We start from the raw sequence: 16510 nt of genomic DNA, 5'->3' as shown, positions 1-16510 counted from the left end.
GGGACAGTCTCATGGGGTTGTACGCAATGGTGATGAAGGACTACGTGGTCTTGAATAATAAATCTTATTTGTTAACTGCAGCAGGAGCATAGGTTTTGTGAAGGAATATGAATTTGAGCGGGGTTTTCTCTGTTTGTACTCTTTAGTATGTCGCACTTGACATAGATACAGCAACTCACGAAGAACTACTGATTCCGATCAAAAGCGGTGCGGCTTCTTCCTCCTTCTATGGATGCTCATGTGGGCTGCAGCTCGTTGCTTGCGAGGAGCCTTTTGTTGTGTACTGGGGAATCCACTCACACTGCGGTGTTTGAATAAAAATCGTTTGTTGAGACCGGATGGAATTCAACTTTGAAATCTGTGTTAGAGAAATCGCTTTTCACATGTAATTGGTGATAATTTTAATTATCAAAGCAACAGTTGCACATTCGTGCAATTTTCAAAAGTGACATTTGGAAAAATGATTAGGTTTTAAATTTACAGATGCGTAGAAGTATAACTGATCAATTGCTGATAAAATTATTGAAATTGGTCCAGTGGCAGCTGAGTTATTAACGTTCAAAATCTTTCATAATTTTGTTACATGTTTCATTTTTGGTTTTCACAAAGTGTACCCCCATATAGAAATCATAGACGTAGTCCTACATCAAAAAGCAAAATATCCTGGATGCTAGCGACGCCGGTGGTGTAGTGGTAAGCGTGATTGCCTCTTACCTCAGCAGGCCTGGGTTCAATCCCAGTTGGCGCAGCCGGGATGTTCTGAGGCATAACATCTCTGATCACGCCTTCCTTTGGAAGGGAAGTACAGTCAGGAATCCTTATTGCCGGATCCTTATTTCCGGGCTATCCGCGAATAAGGATACCCACAGCTTATGGTATTTTCACTAATAGGGGCTGTGGTGGATTATCTCATTTGTTTCAATATATAGAGCTATACTGTCTTCGACAAAGTTGTTGTACTGGAATAGACCAACAAGCCTGTGTCAATGGATTCAGGTTCAATTGGGAACTACGCCGCTAGAGGCGCTTCACTGTTATGTTACTTATGACGGGCACTATAATATATGGATCTTTGGTCCAACATAGAATATTTCGTGATCCTGGCCATAAAGGAAGCTACTGTCTTCAGCAAAGTTGTTCAAGTAACCAAGTCCTTTCGGTTGGTGGCCATATTAATTCAAAACTCTCTCACTACGCAGCGCTAGTGTGCACCTGAGCTTCCTATATAAGCTGTATCTCAAAATCCTGGCCATATAGAAGGTTACTGTCTTGAGCAAAGTTGTTCAGGTGATCATGTCCTTTTGTATGGTGTTAATATTAGTTCAGAACTCTCTCACTACGCAGCACTAGTGTGCATGTGAACTTTCTATATAAGCTGTATCTCGAGAACCTGGCCATATAGAAAGTTACTGTTTTCAGCAAAGTTGTTCAAGTGACCAAGTCCTTTCGGATGGTGGTCATATTATTAAAGAACTCTCTCACTACGTGGCGCTAGTTTGCGAAAAGGGGATGACGTGTAGAGGCCGGAAATCAATTCCAGACTGCATTTTCGAATCAAAGATGGCAGTCATCGGTTCAGGAAAAACTGTCAAATACCCTACAATATGGGTATTTTCAGCAAGGGGATTACGTGTAGAGGATGGAAATCGATTCAAGTCGCCATTTTCAAATCAAAGCTGCAGTGAATGGGTTCAATAAAATCTGTCAAATTCCACAACATGGGTATTTCCAGAAAGGGAATGATGTGTAGACGCCATTTTGAAATTAAAAACAGTGGCTTTTGCTTTGACGTAAACTATTAATTGAGACGACGTGTAAAGACCCAAAATCGATGTCTGCCACCATTTTGGGATCGAAAATGGTTGCAATTGACTTTAGAATGGACATTTAGAGGCTATGGACAGCCTCGTATCAGTTCAGCACAGTTAACGTGAACCATTTAAGGGGGTAGGTTTGGCGATAATCCACTAGAAACATGAATTTCGTCTAATTAATGTTTTAGGGTATTTTGGAGCTCAAAATCTTGCTTCGCATTAATTTTCCTGAATAATGCTTACCAAGCATATTGCGTACAATTTGTATAATGAGTATAGTGTATCATTGAGCAAGATGGCAATGTATCGTGGAAAATTCCTCAAAGCAATTAAACGCTAAGTTTGTTTTGTTTTTTTCTTTCGTAAACTGCAGGTTTATTCCACAATGATTTTCCTCTTTTGAATTTGATTACAAAGAACCAACCAGCGCTGTCATGTTTTATGCATTCTAGTCACCCTCTTTCTTCCACTCCGTGAGAAGGGTGTCAACTTCCCTTAGCAAATCTTACATTTTTGTACTCTGTTCGACATTACTGTTCAATGTGCAGAAGCTTTCGAACTCGGAGAGTTGATTTATTTTGAACTCTATTTCTGCTGTGGTGGGATGAAAATATAATCCATATTCATTGTACATGGATCCAGCTCGCTAATAATTTCATCTGCTGTAGCCAGTTCATCGATTATAATTTCATTGATTTTACTGTGTTTTTATCCCCGGCGCATCAAACTTTCCGTGAATTTGTTGAACTTTGGACATGATCTGCAAATCCTCGTTGTCGTCTTCATTGCGTTGTGAATTTGCGAAATACGACGGAAGAACTTTCTTCCAGCAGTTAACAAACATGCTTTGTTGTATGTCCTTTAGAACCACATGCAAGCAGTCGAAACAATTTTTGATGCTGAACTACTTTCGTGTATCTGGTAGTGAAAGGCCTTCATTCTTGACTGTTTCCAGAATAAAACTGTAGCTTCTCTAGACATACTTCAGCTTGAAATTTTTGATGATGCCTTGATCAAGGGGTTGAATCAAAGACGTGATCTGTGGTGGCATGTATATAAGCATTATGTTGGGATTGCTTATGGTAGGCGGATGCGACGGAGTGTTATCTAGGAGCAGCAAACCCTAGAAGCTAATGTTCTTGGCTACGCAAAACTCCTCCAACTGTGGTGAGAAGTAGTCGTTTATCCAGTCCACAAATAATTATCGGGTCGTCCAACCTTTCTTGTTATTACAAAAAGGCACAGGGAGATTCGCTTTCTGTAAATCTATAACTACCCTTGGATTCACGACATTGTTTATAATCAACTGCTTCATCATCAGAGACCCTTTCGTGTTAGAGCAAAACATGATTGAGAATCCTTTTTTGTCCCCTTTCGATCCCGGCATTGTTTTCAGATGCTCTGAGACATAGGAACATCGAGGCGTTTTTTTTTTGTAAAACAGTTTTGTACCATCGCAGTTGAACACTAAGACAATACTGAACACTTTCAAATAATCATATAGTCGAGCAGTTTTGGGACGACCTTCTGCCAGAGATTTTAAAGAAATTAAATAAAACCCTATTTTTTCGAGGCTATAAAAGAAAACATATCAAAATACTGTTCCACGGCCATGTTCGAGTGGTAGGAAACATCATTTTAAACTGCTCGTGATGTGATCCATTTCTTTTCAGACCAACGATCAAATAGCATCGATTTCTGGCCTCTACACGTCGTTCCCTTTCCGGAAATACCCATATTGTAGAGTATGTGACAGTTTTTCCTGAACTGATGGCCACCATCTTGGATTACAAAATGGCGTCTGGCATTGATATCTGGTATCTTCACGTTATCCCCTATCCGGAAATACCCATATTGTAGGCCATCTGTCAGTTTTTCTTGAACCGATGGCCGCCATTATGAATTCCAAAATAACGTCTGGCAGCGATTTCCGGCCTCAACACGTTGTCCCCTTTCCGAAAATGCCTATATTGTAGAGTATTTGACAGTTTTTGTTGAATCGATGGTCGCCATCTTGGAGTTCAAAATGGTGTAAACTCTTCCCATAACCGAATTTTCATAGCATGATGATATCTATTTAACCATTCGCACATACATGCTGCGCTAGACTGATGCAAAATTTGAAATTTTTGCTCCACAGTGCTTAAACGGTTCCAAATTGGGTCCTGCTTAGCCTCCCAAAATTTGAACTACTTTAGTAAGAAACTGGCTTGGCACAAACCATTTCAAGTTTATATGGGAATTACTATGGGAAAACTTATGTTTTTGTACATATCTATCTAACAATTCACCATATTTTTATGCTTTTAAAAATGATAGCTATTATGTCACACTGCAGAAAACAGTGTTGCCCACAGAACAGCTGCTTGATCATGCCATAAGATTATCAATCTCTTAAACAATTAATAACAATTTAATTTTACATTTGGCTGAAAACGATATTCCGCAAAGTTGTAGCTTAGAAAATTTCCCGTAAGAATAGTTATAGAAATTTTCGAAAAATCAATATGGAAAATGGGCAGAAGACAATGAACAAAAATTTTGGTTTTCCCATAGTAATTTCCATCTAAACTTCGAATAGTTTTTGCCAAGTCAGTTTCTTACCAAATGAGTTTAAATTTTGGGAGGCTAATCAGGACCTGATTTGAAACCGTTTGAGCACTGTGGAGCGAAAATTTCAAATTTGGCATCAGTCTAATGCTGTGCACTGCCTATAGCCCTACGAAACGCTTAGAGATATCTTCAGTTCCTTAACATTAAAGCACTCACTCATATCGCTGCCTGTCGCCGTTGCTTACTCCACGTTGACTCGCTTGGGGATAGATTGCTTTGATGAAGTCGTTCCGTCACTGGAGACTACTTAGCCTTGACATCTGCTCCACTCGCATAAGGGCGAACTGGGCGCACCGAACCTTTTTCCATGATCGGCGGACTGCTCCAACAAATGTGCTATGAGAATCGGATCTCCTGTTCCTCCGTGTTGGACAGATCACTACTGCCGACGAGATGTGTGTAACTATTCCCTCGTCTGTGATTGGTGGACCAGTGGCCGAGTTTCTCTGTCGATTCGATACACCTATGTGCTTTGCCTCCTCGGGTCAACCTGGCCGTTGCTGTGGGCGTAACGTTTCGGCTGTTCCTGCTGGTTAGAAAAAACCCTCTTCCTGCGTTGCCGTCAGCGATGGACGTGATGTTAATGCGTTGACTTGCACTGGCGCCGTTCACTTCACTGATCGGAGTGGTCTTTCAGCGGCGGGTGATCCGGCAATCTCGCTCCCAAATGTGCACACGTGCCGTCACTTTTTACGTGGATGGAGTGCCGGAGAATCAAACACCGCGTTTCACTGCGACGAACCAAACCGAAATGATGTCTTGCCCGTGTTATGTCAGTCTTCACCAAGCGGAAATCGTTCGGAACTGTCAACAGGACGGCAGCGACAGGCAGCGAATCTCCCTTTCTTGCATTTTCTTGCAAATGTGTTACTGGCTGCGTTCTATTTGTTTATCTTGGCTACACGGTAACTGATAATTACCTATCATGTTGTTTGATCATGCTACTAATGGGTGTTCAATAAAAAATGAGAATGATTTCAGTGCCGTCCAGCGCTCTTGTGAGAGCATCGCGACTAAGTTGCGTCGTACGGCTGACCAGGGCCCCTTCTCCAATATTCATTGACGTTATCGATGTACGGCCTCTACACGTCGTTCTCGTTTCGGAGATACCCATATTGTAGGGTATTTGACAGCTTTTATTGAACTGATGGTCGCCATCTTGGATTCCAACATGCCGTCTGGCATCGATTTCTTGTCTCTACACGTCATCCCCTATCAGGACCGATGGCCGCCATCTTGGATTCCAAAATGACGTCTGGTATTGATTTGCGGCCTCAGCACGTCGTCCCCTTTCCGGAAATACCCATATTGCAGGGTATTTAGCAGTTTTTCTTGAATCGATGACCGCCATCTTTGATTTTAAAATAGCGTCCTCTATCGATTTCCAGCCTCTCAACACGTCATCCCTATTCTGTTTCGTGTCCTCTTATTGCACAGAAAAATATTACATATATGGACAAGCTTTCCAGACATAACATATTAAGGAAGTTCATGTGCACACTAGCGCCACGTAGTGAGAGAGTTCTTTAATAATATGACAACCATCCGAAAGGACTTGGTCACTTTAACAACTTTGCTCAAGACAGTAACCTTCTATATGGCCAGGATCACGAAATATTCTATGTTGGACCAAAGATCCATATATTATAGCGCCCTTCATAAGTAACATAAAAGTGAAGCGCCTCTAGCGGCATAGTTCCCAATTAAACCAGAATCCAATTACACAGGCTTGTTGACCCATCCCTGAAGACAGTATAGCTCTATATATTGAAACAAGTGAGATAATCCACAACAGCCCCTATTAGTGAAAATCCCATAAGCTGTGGGCATCCTTATTTGCGGTTCCTTATTCACGCCCCCCGTTACCCCGGCAATTAGGATTCCTGACTGTAAAGCCGTTGGTCCCCGGTTCATGAGTTGATGTAGGGTCCAGGTGTGGGAGCTGCCTCCCTGGCGTCGGTAGCATTGGTGATCAGCACGGAAAACAAAATCGACGGAAAACAAATCCATGCTAACCACTACGCCAGCAGAGGTATTAGTATCCATAACTCACGTACGAATTCCTCCACAAAACTAGGTTTAAAGGAGCAGAGCCAATGATCAAGGAGTATATAAGGAAGCATACATAAGTGACGTAGTATGTGTTTGAGCACTTTTAGACCCCTCTTCTCCCTCATAGAGTATTTTCCTACACGGAGATGAAAGACTACCCAAAATGAAGTACTTTTCCCTCAATTCCTGGGTTCAGCCAAATAACCAAAATTTTAGTAAATCGCAAATAGTAGTTTTCATTTAACATAAACAAAAAAAACTTACCCTTAAGTATATTCTACCCAAAATTAAGTTTCATTCACGTAAATTTGAGGATATACAATTTACTCAAAAGTAACTTATTGGATTGAACTAACTATTTTTTGACAACAATAACGAGTACAAGTGAGAGGCTCAACTCAAAATTAATTAAAAAGAACTCAAATTTTGTGTAGTATTTTCTCTCCGTGTAGATAAGACTGGTCACAACTTTTGCAGACCCCACAAAATTCTAGTGAAATTATGGTTCCTAACGAATCATTCCGTAGTAATATGGTGTATGCTTTTAACATTTCACATGTAACTCCATTCGATGACTGAGCCTAGTATCACTCGCTTCAACACCGAACCCCTCATTTTATCTGTCAAACTTTCATAGCGGATCAAAATAAACATAGTGTAGTACTAGAATTTGGACTAGAATGGGGTACGTTAATCGATTTGCTTGGGACCAATAGACTTGTCAGGTAATGAGCCAATTTACAATCGTAAGTTTCCAATTTAAAATTGTTTGTTTGCTTATGATGTGTGGATTAATAATTTTCTAATAACCTTCATTATTTTTTAGACAATCATTGCATGCAAAAACTAATTTGAATGTTCATTAAATTTGGAGATTATTTTCTAATCCTAGAATATTACTAACGATAGCCAATGGCTGCTTACCTTGCATCCTTCACAGGTGAATGCTCCGAAATGAAAACCAGCGGCTGGTTCGCCGCACACCTTACACTGTTGATTCATCTGCAAGTAAAACCAAGTGAAAAATGGACCATCTTTAGTAACACCGAAAAAAAAATCGACATCTCAAACAACAACAACAACAACAACAAGAAAAACACACTCAACGAGAGCATCAGTTTCGGAACCGATGAGCATAATGATAAACTTAACATTAATTTAAGGCAAGCGATACGCAAAATAATAATAAAATAAAGTGCACCTCGAACGCCCTCTGGAGGAGAAATAAAAAGGAAAAGTTGACTCATTCCTGAACGCCGGCGACCGTTCCCATAACAACAGCAGTAACTTGGTAGGAGGCTGGCTCGAAATGCATTCAAATGACGGTGATAATAATAATTATAATTATAATAAAGCGAAGATGCTCCGAGCGTTTCGTCGGTACTAAAAGGGACCGCTACTCGCGAAATATCTGCACGAAATAAAAATCAATTTCGGATCGACGTGACACCCTCCAACAACTGGCCAGGACGGCGCGGTGGTCTGCGCACATCAGGGCCCATTATTATACGCGTTGTGTGATAATTAATTACAAATAATGATAGCTGACGGCATCGAAAATAAATAAAACTGACTGTTTTTCCCTCGGCAAAGACCCGTGTTGAACACTGACTAGACCATGTTGAAGCAACACGATGCGGTGTGTAGTGCAATTAACGTACTTGTGTGTAGTTATAAATGAAGCTACCCCAAACAGTGACAGGAGGTCTGCGTGTTGCAGCACCCAGCCGTTCATAAATTTTCAATGTAAACAAACCGCCGATGTTCCCCATGTACTGCCACCGGCGAAAAACTCATCCGTCAAATGCGTCAAGTGGTTGCATTCGGTTGGGCATTTTTTGGGCCGTGATCAACATTTTTAACATTTTTTTAACAAAAAAAAACCCATCACATCGAGACAACCAGACAGCGGAAAATCAACTTGTCATCAATATGTCAAACGGTAAATCGAAAACATAACTCGGCAATTCCTCAATTTGTCCAGCAATCAATTGTCACATTTGCGGGAGTCGTCGCACGTCGTATAATCGTCGTCGTTACAGTATGTTAACCGAAGCGAACTTCCGACTGAAGGCATCACGCCGCTATCGCGCCGCCGGCCGCCCGGTGGCAGGGGCTAACTTATTGAATGGCCGTCGTCACCGTATCTACCTAGTGGCAAAACTGGATTCGATGGGGATACCTACCTACATTAGATCAGGGGGGAAAAACACAAAACAAAGAAACCGGCACCGTCGGCCCATACATTGTGTCATATCTAATCGCGACCATTCATCGCATCTGTCAATGGAATCGCTAATAATTTTACGGTTTACGTTTGATCTCTTTCGTCATACATAATTTCTTCATTGCTGCTTCTAGGTGGTGGCAATTTCCTGACTAGCTGGGGATTTTCTTCATCACCTGAATGGTGGTAGGAAGGGTTAACATTGAGGTGAAAGTTGATAGAATCCACAAATGGGCGCTATTTTGGTTGGCGATGATCGAGGTGCTTTATATAAAGGTTACACACAAAGAAGAAGTGTTAGTTTGTTGGCCATTTTGTATAGCAAGTTTTGCTATATTTTGGAATACTCCTTATGTTTAATCGCAAAATTCACGTCAAAGATTGATCACTTGCGTATGAAATCAATTTGGCAAGGCATTTGCATTTCCGGTCGTATGAAACAGGCTCAAACATGTCCAAATCCGATGGTATTATGGAAAAATTGTGAACTTTGCATGAGTATTGGTGAGTTCTTTTCCGTTAATTTTCATGTGCAACAAAAAAGTTGAAGAATTCATTTGCTCCTGGTCCGGATGGTATCCCTGTTGCTGTTTTCCGTCGCTGCACATGCGCAGTACCGCTAGCCTTCATTTTAAACCGTTCGTTTGAGCGAGGTAAATTTCCCATGAGCTGAAAACTATCCTACATGTTTCCTGTGTACAAAAGTGGTCACCGACGAGATGTTAGAAACTACCGTGGGATAATCAACCTTTCTGCCGCATCAAAGCTTTTCGACATTATCGTCAGCGATCAAATTCTACTCGCTGCAAAAAAACCACATTACGTCAGATCAACATGGATTTATTCCCGGTAGGTCTGTTTCTACTAACTTGCTGGATCTCACTACTACCTGTTTTTCGGCCACGGAAGATAAAGCGCAGGTTAACGTAATCTTTTGACAAAATTGATCAAAAACGATCGTCTTTGGCCAATATTTCTGATGGAGGAAATGGAAGTTCGGAAAACAGTGCCGTTAAGCGAACCCCACACGGTAAGAAATATTGTCAATACTTACAAGTATTGACAATAATATTGATGATGTGAACACAGAAATATTGTCAATACCGATGTATTGACGTCAATACAAAATGTATTGACAATACGATTATTGTCAATACAAACTGTCGTGTAGGGTCCACTTTAGTCACAACCTCGCTGCCCTTGATGCTTTCGCTCATTCACAAGCATTCATTGGCGTAGCTAATGGGGGTGCCAGGGGGCCAGGCCTCCTCCAGAATTCTTAGTGTTTTTTTTTTGACTCACCGGTATTTTGTCGAGCTTGTTAAGTTTGATGCTACTATTCAACAGTGACTAATAAAATTAAACCACCAACAAAGATTTTTTAAAGTCCTTTATGTTGATTACTTTTGTTATGTTCTGGATTAGAAGAAACAATTTTGGGAAATTACAAATTATATCAAATCGATGGCAATAAGACGCCTTCAGGCTCCAGAAATTCGCCATGACTCCAGGGATTTTTCTTTAACTTGTGGGAGCTTTGTAAATCTTTAAATAGAAGTTAAGGGGAGATCGTAGAAATTAAGTAAACTTAGTAGACATTCTGGGAACTTCATAGACCTTCAGAAAAATTCGGAGAAAAAAGGAACTTGGAAAAGTCCTGAAAACTGCGTAGAAGTAGAGAATTCATTTAAATTTGAGGAGCTCCGTAGAAGTTAAAGCAACATTATTTTATTTTCAAGAAGCTTATTATTGATCGGGAACATCTACATGATTTCAGGTTTTTTTGGCCTCATGGACTTGAAATAGTTGTGGAAATTATGTACAAATTAAAAAAAAATCGTTCATGATCGCGGAAAATGAACGAAAAACGTAGAAGTGCAGCAAACTTTGTAGAAGTTTTTCGAATTTCGTAGCATTTTGTCGAGCTGCTTAAAACTTCATATAAGTGTAAGGAATTTTGAAAACATTAAGGGAATTTTGTAAAAGATCTAAAAATAGTTCAATAAACTTCTAAGAACTTCAAGGATCTTCGGCACAGTTTAGGGAACTTTGTTGCAGTTTGTCAGAGATCTTACTCCAAAAAAGCTCTATGAACTTCTTGGAGGTTTTGGGAACTTCACTAAATTTCAAGGAACTTTCTATGTGTTCAAGAATATTTGTAGATGTCCTAGGTGTCTTTCTTGAAGTGCAGAGATGTTCCGAGATCTTTGTAGAATTAAGATAGATGGAAAAAATATGGAATTTGGAATAAATTTCGAGAACTAACTTCGTAGAATTTCAGGAAATTTTGTAAAACTTAACTTTTGTAGATGTCCAGGAAACGTAGCATAAGTCACATAATATTCTTTCAGACATCCTTCCTAGACAGCAGGAAATATTCGAAAGATCTCCATATAGTCGAAGATATGAGTAAAGTTCACTGGATATTTGGTAGGTTGTAGATCGATCAGGAAGTATTCAAAAGTTTTACAGCTAATGGAATCAGATGGAATAGCTATATTGTCAAAAATTTGCACTGCAGCAGCTGAATTCCGGGCAAAAATTTCAATTTATGCACATACCTAATATGTATAAATTTCTTTCTTTTCGACGAATTGTATGCCCGGAATTCAGCTGCAGGATAGTTTGTATGGATTAGCACATAAACATTTTCGTGATTTGAGTGTGTATTATTAACTAAATAAATTACTATCTAGTTATAAACAGGGACACAATCATTCAAGTTTTGAGCTCATTCTTCATTTTAAATCTTGATTTTATACATTACTTCGAATGTTAGTCAGTCCAATGCATCGAATAAAAAATTGTTCTGGATAAATGCTTTATTACTTTTTTCTCTTCAAATATCAGAATCATGACATTCAAAATCTGGTATCTTAAAAACCTGATAAAATTAAATTATAACCTGATTATTGACTTTTTTTGCGACATGCCAATATTTTTCGAAAATTTTAATTCCTATTTTTTTCTTATTTTCTTATCTCGAAGAATTTTTCTCGCGAGAAATGCTGTTAGTCTCAGAATCTAGGTAAGTTTCCTAAGACCTTGAATTACGAATTTTGAAGACCAGGAGATTCAAAACTCATCTAAGGCTATGATATCGAAAATTGTTTGTAATATTAATTTCTAGTACATTAATATTAAAAACAATTTTCGATATCATAGCCTTAGACGAGTTTTGAATCTCCTGGTCTTCAAAATTCGAAATTTTCATGAAATTAATTTTCATCAAATGACTGCCTAAGAAGGATCTTGCAATTTTATCTTTGTCTTAAAATTAGGACAAGTGGTCTAAATTTGTTGACTTTTATTTACATTTGTATACGAAGAATTTATGCTTACTGTATCAGAGATATTTTTTTATTCATTACAAATTCTTGAAAACATTTTGATTTAGGATCCCATAACTTTTTTTTTTTTTTTTTTTTTTATTTAAGAGATTTTTAGCCTTAGGCTAGTTCATCTCTGGATCCCATAACTATTTTTATTTTAATATTCAAAATGTTAAGAATTGTGAATCTGCGTCATATGCATGTACGTGGTGGAATTGTTCGTTATTTCGACGCTTTTGAACAATGCTTGACATTTCCCATTTTTTCAATAGTTTCTTGTTGAAGATCAACTGCTATCGATGCGTAGAAATTTTTATGATCGATTGGTGATAAAATTATTGAAGTTGGACCAGGGGCAGCAGAGTTCTTAACGTTCAAAATCTTTCATAATTCCGTTACACGTTCCATTTTTGGTTTTCACAAAGTGTACCCTCATAAAGAAATCACAGACGTAGTCCTACGTCAAAAAATTGTGCATCGTGAACATTTTCCTACTTCCTAAATGTATTAAATTTATTCTTTGTGCACTTTACCTTGAAACAGGTGGAATTTTATAAAATTAGAAAATTCAAACTCCTAGAATTTAATTTTGGTCAATATGCCTGAGATTTGACTGATGGTGAAATATTCAAAATATAAAAAGCTTCCAAGTCAGTTCATATCGAAATGGTCTATGGCCTGACATCGGGTTCGTTGATAAGCGTATTGAAACACTTCGTGTCACGTAGCGGTCGCGTAACCGTATTGTACTGTATTGTCACACTTTTGTTGATGCAAATCGTCAGCTTCAAGAGCACAAGGAGCAATTCGATGAGATCCACCAAACTGAGGATCTTGCGGACAACAACACAAAAGCGGGAATCAATTTCCACTTTTATCCGGCTTGGTCTCCACACTTTAGAGGGTTGTTGGAGGCCGCTGTTAAAACCCTCAAACACCACCTGTACCGCAAAGAGATAAACTAGCCAATGGCTAAAAATCTCTATAATAAAAAAAAAAAAAAAAAAACCCGCATAATGAAGGATTGCTCCTCACCCACATGGACACAGCTGGCTGGCGTAACCTGGGCAATGTTGTCAATCCGACAATAGCAGAGTGAGGAGGTGCGACGCGAACACTAGCACGGTAACCATAGTACGGTGATAGAGGAAATGCTTCGCCAACCCGAGCGTCTGTCCACCATGGAGGTGCGGCTCAAACAGCGTCTGACTGGCATCCCGCGGCTGAATAAGAAATTCTCTTCCCCGGAAGCTACACCTAAGATGGCAGCCCCATCATGGCGGATAGGAGACCTTAGGCCAACCACCTACTGTCTCTGAAACCTTTACAATTGTTACAGAAACCAACAGAGAAAGACATCGAACTGATATATTTAACGGCAACGACTTTTAGCGCAAAACAACGGACACGAATTGGATCATGGAATGTATTGACGTTAGCCCAGCAGGGTAAACTGGCACAACTCGCGAACGAAGCGCGACGCATGAAGCTAGAAATCCTGGGACTGAGTGAAGTTCGTTGGCCAAACTTTGGAGAACACAAACTGCCGTCGGGACAGGTACTACTATACTCTGGTATTCGAGGTGAAAACGCTCCCCACCATCGTGGAGTTGGTCTCCTACTTAGCGTCCAGGTAAGTGCTGCGCTCATCAAGTGGGAGCCTGTTAATGAGAGGATAATCGTTGCCAGATTTAGAACACGGGTTCGTAACCTTACCATAATCCAATGTTATGCGATGCTGCCGAGCTACAGGACAAGGAGAATTTTTACAGTCAACTGAATGCCATCATGGATAAGGTTCCAAAGGGTGACATCAAGATCTACACTGGCGACTTCAATGCGAAGATCGGCTCCGACAACACGGACTATGAGCGGGTCATGGGACGCCATTGTCTCGGTGAAATGAGCGAGAACGGTGGGCTGTTTGCAGAATTTTGTGGCAATAACGACATGGTGATCGGGGGCTCGCTCTTCCCCCATCGGACAGTGCAAAAAGTCACGTGGGTTTCCCGTGATGGACATACCGAAAATCAGATCGACCACATCTGCATCAGCCGAAAATGGAGACGGAGCCTTCTTGATGTCCGGAATAAACGCAGCGCCGACATCGCGTCTGACCATCACCTGCTAATCGGCGAAATCCGCCTACGCATGGCGCGGATCCAGCGACGGGAGGAGAAACTCGGGCGGCGGTTCAACACACGCCGACTTGAAGATCCAGCGGTAAAAAGGTCTTTTGTTGAAGAACTTGGAACTCGAGCTGTCGACGTTCCAGAAGGTGGCAGCGTAGAAGAACAATGGACGGCCATCAAGAATGCCTTTATAGAAACAAGCGAGAACAACTTGGGTGAGCTGCGCACCCAGAGGAAAGAGTGGATCACAGATGAAACAGGGATGGCCACACACAATTCGTTCAAGTACGAGCGGTAACTGGTAGCTACCGATGGGCAATCACTGAAATCTGTCCTCCATCAATCGAATATTTCATTGAGTCTGGTAAAATATCCCGTATTTACCATCGTTTGCACAGAGGGACGACACTTTATTTCAACACCAAACACTTAACAATCTTTGTTTATTATTTCTAGGACAGAGTATATTTGCGCGCAACTCGGTTTCTACATGCAATCTCAGTGGTGGCTGATAGCAAACTATATTAAACGTTTCTTATTCGATACCCTTTAAAACCTATCACTGTATCTGCCGTAGTATGCAGATTGTATTGGAGAGAGAATGAGAGAATTTTTTGATTCAGCATTCAGCTACTTTAACAGTGGTGGCTCTTAATTAAAACACACACTGAATCTAAACATCACCACCACCTTGAAAATGTCAATTTCAACAAAACATAAACAACTGATTCTATACTATTGAAACGAGTACAAATGCAGAAGGTTTATTGTAACAATTTTCACAACTTAAGATTACATCGACAATCTCCTACGTATCCATAATCAAAGGAACTTTGTGGGTTTCCTCCAGGCAAATTTTGACGATGAGTCTTTTTACAATTCCCTTGTTTGTTTTCAGAGTCACGACTCGAATCAAACCGTCCTCTCCCGAAAGGATATCCACGATTCGAGCGAGAGGCCCCCTTTCAGTGGTGGCTGCATTTCGTCCACCAAGATCACGGCTTGATTTCGCTGTTCGCACGAAAGTGATTCTGGCCCTTTTGTAGTTCATGTAGATATTCAGTACGGCAGAAGTTTTGATGCAGCTGCTGCAGCTGTTGATATTGGCTCAAGCGATCGGTAGGGATGCAACAAACGTCGTGGTCAGGCAGGGATTGCATAGATGCACCGATCAAAAAGTAGCTAGGTGCAGCATGGTCTTCAGGATCCTCCGATAGTGGAACAAGCGGACGAGAGTTGATGCTGGCCTGGATTTGTGTAAGCACCGTTGACATGGCTTCGAATTGGAGGCGGGAATTTCCTAGTTGCCGATACAGCTGCTTTTTGGCGATATTACCTGCGACCTCCCATAAACCGCCTAAGCGAGGTGCTTTCGGTGATGTCATGTGCCAAGTAATGCTGTTGTTAGCCAGGGCGGATTCGATGACATTCATTTCCTTCTTGCTACGTAGGAACTTGTAAAGCGCGAGTAGCTCATTTTTGGCTCCCTCGAAGTTTTTTCCATGGTCGAAGTGGATATGCGCTGGGAAACCGCGGCGCGCGATGAATCTGCGCAACGTTGCCATAAATGCCGCCGTATCGGCACTAGTTCTTTGAAATTGGGCATCTGCTGCTAGTGAAATACTGTGCCGTCTGCAGCAGTACCGTAGGGTGAGCTAGACCCGATGCGAGATGCTCTGCCAGATGGCTACTGGAAAGCCACATCATCGTAGCCGGCAGTGTAGTGGAATCCTTCATAGCACAGGTGTTCAATCACAACAAGTGTTCGATATTTTGCGATCGGTCACTTTCACAACGGTTTGCGCAAGTGGTCATGGCACCATTATGATCGCGCACGGATAGGACCCGACTTAACCGTTGTGTGATAAAAGGAATTATTGAAACGAGAACGATTAGTCAACCGTCCTTCCATGGCGGAGGTATGACAACTATAAACGTTTATTTATTGTAACATAACAAGGAAACTACAAAACAAGCAATTACAATGATACGGGACAAGTGGTGAGTCAGAGCTACAAAATGGTGAGTTGACAACCTGGAAGGAGCGGAATACCTAGCCCTGGTCCTCACAAGTTCCTACTTCACGCCTCCTCGAGTCATATGATAACAAAAGACTACCAGCTGAAACATGGACACAGCTGGGTGGCGTAGCCTGGGCAATGTTGCCAGTCCGGCAATAGCAGAGTGAAGAGGTGCGACGCGAACACTGGCGCGGTAACCATAGTACGGTGATAGAGGAAATGCTTCACCAAACCCGAGCGTCTGTTCACCATGGAGGTGCGGCTCAAAACGGCGTCTGTTCTACATGTTAGGAGTGGTTGATCACCGTCTTAGTGCCAG

General features: G+C 41.0%; 1 protein-coding gene across 1 annotated transcript in view; it reads right to left on the bottom strand.

Moving 5' to 3' along the window:
* LOC135701938 (protein embryonic gonad-like) overlaps positions 1-16510 on the bottom strand; it is a 358466-nt gene that overhangs the window by 143323 nt on the left and 198633 nt on the right. Inside the window, exon 2 of the mRNA XM_065222889.1 lies at positions 7404-7481. Within this exon, the coding sequence (XP_065078961.1) occupies positions 7404-7481 (78 nt within the window). The remainder of the gene's footprint in view (positions 1-7403; positions 7482-16510) is intronic.

The sequence above is a fragment of the Ochlerotatus camptorhynchus genome, unplaced genomic scaffold, assembly GCF_037179485.1.
Source record: "Ochlerotatus camptorhynchus isolate MF236.1 unplaced genomic scaffold, CSIRO-AGI_Acam_v1.1 ptg000180l, whole genome shotgun sequence".
NCBI classification, from domain to species: Eukaryota; Metazoa; Arthropoda; class Insecta; order Diptera; family Culicidae; genus Ochlerotatus; species Ochlerotatus camptorhynchus.
Note: the sequence above shows the minus strand (reverse complement) of the source record. Positions and strands in the feature narration are given on the sequence as shown.